Below are 5758 nucleotides of genomic sequence, written 5' to 3' on the forward strand. Positions count from 1 at the left end.
AGATCAAATCTTACTTATTATAACAGTTACAAACATTGATTTATACGTAGTACTATGGTTAGAAAAAACAATATTGTAATATGTTCAAATCATTATTCTTCACTATAAAGCAGTCAAATAAAATATTATCTAAATAAACAAAAACAACGGAAGTGTGCTTAATTATTTCTACAAATTTCCTGGACATTTTATTTTAGTTTCAGAACGTTTGTAACACCATAGACACTACTTCCTCCGTTTAAAAAGTAGCTAACACACTATCGCACCGCACCAAGGTCATTGTGGGACGCACCCATAAGTAAGAGGGAGAAAGCAATATCTCTTTCTCCCTCTTACTTAAGACTGGTGTGCATGACAAGATTTAGTTTACAAAGGAGGAGACGATTGCATTGTTATGGGTCAAACAGATCAGTGTGTTATGTCTTTCCTGTAGACATACACAAAAGTTAAGGGCTATAAAGGTTAATTTTCTTATTTAACCCTTATCCACGTGAAAAGGTACTCCTTTTATTTAGAGAACTATGATAAAATCATTGCTTACATGCCCACAAGCTGTTAACTATTGCCCACAGGAGAGAAAACTAGTGTGTTATCGCGAACAGCACATTTTTCTCTCCTGTGGGCAGTTTGCACAATTGTGCAAACTTTTGTATGGACTGACATGGCTATTTGCACGTTACGTACAAATCATGCAGAAATAGCAATCGCGCACGACTGTGGAGGGCCCTGTAACGAGAGTATAATGGAGCCGCCATTAACAGACGTTCCCCTCTGTCGAAAATAGGCGGCCAATGGTCAACCATATGTATGGACTGACGTTTATCTGACATGACGTACCTATACATTTGATGTGCCCCTCCCCCGCAAAAAACGGCAGACTATTTTGTACCGAAAATTTTAGACATGGCGTCTCCGCTGGTTATATCCTCTAAGAGAGTATATGAAGAGTTGTATAATCACATAATACACAAAAACTAGGTTTCGTATTTACAGTACGATTATTTAAAAAAAAACAGTCCTATCCGTATTAAAACAACATCATTGTAATAATTAGATCATTATTTGATCATTATGTTGAGGTGCGATCGTGCGTTCACTACTTTATAAACGCTGTCTGAGGGTCTACTGCAAACCATGTTCGACGTGTTGCCTTTCTGTCGCACTTGTTAATTTGTACGTAAGTGTGACAGAGAGACAACACGCGCGGTAGGCCCTTTGTCATTTGGTATTTGACAACCATAGTCAAGTTTTTTTTTTAATATTTTTTGTTCAACTTGTTGTTGAAGCCATAGCGGAAGTAGGTGACGATTAGACAGTAATCGAAACAAACGAGAAAAACAAAGTTTTAACGATAATTCACTATTTATAATGGTAAATATACTTTCCAATAGTATTAAGGTTTTTTGTAAATACGTAAAATATAACTAGAGTTTTTTTTTCTTTGTTCTAGGCCGGATACTCTGAAGACCAGTTGGCTGGTGAGTAATCACTTAGTAATTTTATGGCACTTTCCTGCTTTTACCAGTTAAGTTTTGTTTTGTACTCGAAAGTGGACATTGGACGGGGCGCCGGCGCTCGATCCAGAGGCTGGCCGCCGTGTGGTGAGTCATGTCAATCAACGTCTCCGCGGAGAGGCTGTCGCAAGCGGGCGCCCTAGTTTCCTTATATGGTGCGTATTTTAAAGCGATTCTGGCAGGTCTGGGACGACGAGTCGCCAGTCGCCCGCCGGTCGCCCCTCCGCCATGTTCATGTACGAGCCGCCGTCCAAGCTGCAGCTCAGCTCTGTGGAAGGTGTGTGGAGTTTCGTCTCCCGATCCCGCCTTGATCGTCTCGTTCTTTCGCTTTCTATTTGAAGCTCTATACGAGTAGTTTAGCGATGACAGGTGTGTGTGTGTTGTGAGGCAGTAGTACCTATAGTAATGCTACGTGTGGTGTTCGTGTTTCAGAGTTCCAGGAGGCGTTCCAGCTGTTCGACTCGCGCGGCGACGGCAAGATCCACGTGGCGCAGATCGGCGACGCGCTGCGCGCGCTCGGCCAGAACCCCACCGAGTCCGACGTCAAGAAGTGCACCCTCCACCTGAAGCCTGATGAGCGCATCTCCTTTGAGGTCTTCCTGCCCATCTACCAGGTATACTTCAACATTCTACTACTACATGTTATTGTATTGAGAACATGATAAGGTATAGAACAAAGTCTAAAGTTTATGCCAGATGGTTGATTTTTTGCTATTTTGGCAACTTTAGCACAACTAAAATGAATGTTCAATGTGTTTACTCTTAAATTTCACTCTGGTTATATGAATGATGAATGTTATCTAAACATAATTTGGAAGAAGTGCTAGGTCTTACTGTAAATCAATAATACTCTGGGTCTGTGAAACTTGCAATGTGTGAATGACTGAAATGGCTACAAAAAAATATGTGAATTACAAAGATTATGGTAACCAGTAATGTGAAATGCATTGTAACTGTGTATATGTTTCGAGCTAGTTGTTTATTCGGCTTCTGTGTCATTATAAGAGTGAAATGATATCCTTTTTCTGTAAAGTAAGCAAAGTAAGAGAGAAAAAGGAAAATAACTCTTAATCGAATTTAAACTGTTGTGAGACATTTTATTTATTTATTTATTTATATAGCCCTTTATTCTGAACATGATTGTTGGTTTTTAGTTTTGAATGCTTATATGAAGTCTCTTGGTTCAGTGTGCCTGTCGGCAAAGGCCTCCTCCAACTCCTTCCAGTATTTCCTCTCTCTTGCCACCCTTGTCCAGAGTGGTCCCACTGTGAGTATAATTTCGTCTTCCCATCGTGTTAATTGAGGGCCTTGCGATCTTGATCCATCTGTAGGGTGCCACATGAGAATTCTTTGGCTCCACTTCTCTGTTTTGCATCTTATAGTGTGGCCTGCCCACCTCCATTTTTGCCTGTCTATGTGGGTGAGGATGTCTGTCACTTTTGTTCTGGTTCTTATGTCAGAGCTGCGGTTTCTATCCTGTAATTTTACACCGAGCATGCTCCTCTCCATAGCTCTCTGGCACTTTGCAAGTTTATCTCGTTGTTTTTTAGTAAGAGACCAAGTTTCGCAGCCATAGGTTAGACATGGAAGCACACATGTGTTAAAAGTTTTGCTTTTTATCCGTATACCAAGGTTGCTTTTCATGATTTCTTTGAGTGACCAATATTTGCTCCAGCCGGATGCTATTCTTTTTTCAATTTGTGTTTTTTTCAAGTTGTGAGACATACTAACATTGAATAATTTTACAGTTTAGACTCACTTCTTTTATTTAAGTCACTCGCGCGACATGTCTCGGAGAGCCTAGGTCTCCTTTCTCAAGCACTAACAGTGCGACCAGCGTTCACGACGGCCGACGACGTTCCGAAACATGTCGCGCGAGTGATTTAAAACAAGTGAACCTAAACCGTAAAATTATTCAAAATAACTCTCAAATATTGATTAGTTGCCACAAGAATAAAATTGTTATTTTTTAGTAAATTAATTAATTAGAAATAGGTCACAACAGTAGCCTCAGGTGATGCATATTAAGGATGTTTGTATACTGTGGCACTGTGCGGCATAAGCATATTCAGTACATAAATGCTACTGCCACACACTCTAAAGGCAGGATTCCACCAGTGATACAGTGATACAGTAGTTTATTGGTATATGTTTCTTTTACCAATAAATTACTGTATCACTGTATCACTGGTGGAATCCTGCCTTTAGAGTTACATGAACTCTTTCACTTATTTTCTGACACAAAAGTTTAAAGTACACTTTTTGTTGTTATAAAATAACATTGTAAATTGAATATACCACTGTACTGTACTGTACTGTACTGTACTGTACTGTACTGTACTGTACTGTAGTAAACTTGCAGGCGATCAGCAAGGCGCGCAGCGGCGACACCGCGCACGACTTCATCGAGGGGCTGCGGCACTTCGACAAGGACGGCAACGGCTTCATCTCCTCCGCCGAGCTGCGCCACCTGCTCTCCACCCTAGGGGAGAAGCTGGCTGATGACGAGGTAATCATTATGCCCACATCATATTTGATTCCCTTCAAACGCGCCTATCATGTTGTAGCAGATCATACTAAGAGGCAGATTGCCAGAGTCAAAATAGAGACCTTTGCTAACTCTCGGTAATTATTTGTATGGTGCAGGTGGAGCAGCTGCTGCAGGGGCAGGAGGACTCGCAGGGCAACGTCAACTACGAGAACTTCGTGCACCTCGTCATGCAGGGCTGAGCGACCCGCCCCACCTTCCCCCACCCTACACAGCGGCGAGGCACAACCCATGCCTATACTTTAACATATGATCCAACTACTTAAAGGAATGCTATACTCCGTGCATTATAATTTGCGTTATTTGACACATTATGACTGACGATTATAGAGATGTAACTAACCCAAATCGATTGTCACAGCAAGCGATTACGATTGGATGGCACCTAGACTGAGGTATCGATTTGTGACGTATAATGCATTTTTATTTGAGATTTCAATAAAGCTAGAATTATATGGTTTTCCCGCAAGGTAAATGCAATTAATACACCGACCGAGTAGGTCGCACCCATCGTCAAAATCGAAACTAACTGGGGATCTATTTTAAAGTTTATTTATGTTATTTCTGTGTCAAATTTGTTGTCTGTTAGGTGATAATAAATATATCCATATTTACAGTTGATTATCCACCTTTTCCTTATTTTTGTTAAAAGAAAAATGAAAAATTCATATCGATTTACTTAGACGACTACCGATTCATAACGGTGGTGTCCGGCCAACCCTAAATAAAAAAAAAATGACGTAGAACGTAAACGTTCGCAGTCATCGCAGTGCAATTGTCTTCCTTTGTGATTTCGATGTGCAAGACATTTTACGTTGTATTGCTGTTGTGAGTGACATGTGTCAAATAACGCAAATTAGAACGCACAAAGTATAACTCATTTAAAGACTAGATTGAACACAGTTGTTTATACTATTATACTTGTTTTCTTCATATTAGAAAGCTCCTCAGTCAGAAGTTTCAAATCTGGCATGTCGGGGTTCTGTCATAGAAAATTAAAAAGAAAACAAAGTACCAAAGAAAACTAGAACACAACTAGTGAGCGTCTTCAGACGCCAGGTATATCTAGGACTGACGGCTTTGGTAACGATTGTCCAAATTTCGTATACAATATGCATATCAATATAATGTGCAAAGCTAAAGATTGAAACTTTGGCCATATGCTTTAAATATTTAAATATTACTACAATGCACATTCCTAACATTGTTTTGAAAACATGTGCATTTAAAGATACATTTATAAAGGGTTAAGAATAAAGGAAAGCACCCTCTCTCGACAGCATTTCAAGAAAAACATAAATTAAAATCGATAATAGCTTAGAAGCCTCGCCGCTGCACCGTAGCCTATAGACTTCAAGATAACATGTAATTCCCGTGCGTTTATTCCAAAATAATATTATTATCATTATTGTAGTTATGTTAAGAGATTTTATACGGTTATTGTATGTACAAATGTGATTTTAACAAAGTGTATCTATTATAAGTATGTACTTACTAACGTAAACTGTTTTTACTTTGGCTCCCGAAGCGTCACCTGTATGTTTCTTCTCTTTGCATATAAGCCTTGTAATTCAAGAGACCTCTACTAGTGCGAGTCAAACAAGCCATTAATAGGTTTCCCAACTAGTTATGTCAACAGGCGCTATCTACTTCACTTGTCAAACTCGGTGTACTTACAGCTACAGATGTGCATAAT

At 39.7% G+C, this 5758-nt stretch overlaps 1 protein-coding gene across 2 annotated transcripts; it reads left to right on the forward strand.

Annotated features, from left to right (window-relative positions):
* Positions 1 to 1226: 1226 nt before the first annotated feature.
* LOC134794387 (myosin-2 essential light chain) lies at positions 1227 to 5558 on the forward strand. Of its 2 annotated transcripts, XM_063766204.1 has the most exons (5): positions 1227 to 1371; positions 1451 to 1478; positions 1947 to 2128; positions 3877 to 4023; positions 4161 to 5558. In XM_063766204.1, the coding sequence occupies exons 1-5, from the start codon at positions 1369 to 1371 to the stop codon at positions 4242 to 4244; spliced, it is 444 nt and encodes a 147-aa protein (XP_063622274.1). In that variant the 5' UTR covers positions 1227 to 1368; the 3' UTR covers positions 4245 to 5558. The 2 variants fall into 2 exon arrangements, with proteins under 2 accessions (XP_063622274.1, XP_063622266.1); XM_063766196.1 differs by lacking the exons at positions 1227 to 1371; positions 1451 to 1478 and adding an exon at positions 1642 to 1791.
* Positions 5559 to 5758: the final 200 nt, after the last annotated feature.

Source organism: Cydia splendana, chromosome 1 (genome assembly GCF_910591565.1).
Source record: "Cydia splendana chromosome 1, ilCydSple1.2, whole genome shotgun sequence".
Lineage (NCBI taxonomy): Eukaryota > Metazoa > Arthropoda > Insecta > Lepidoptera > Tortricidae > Cydia > Cydia splendana.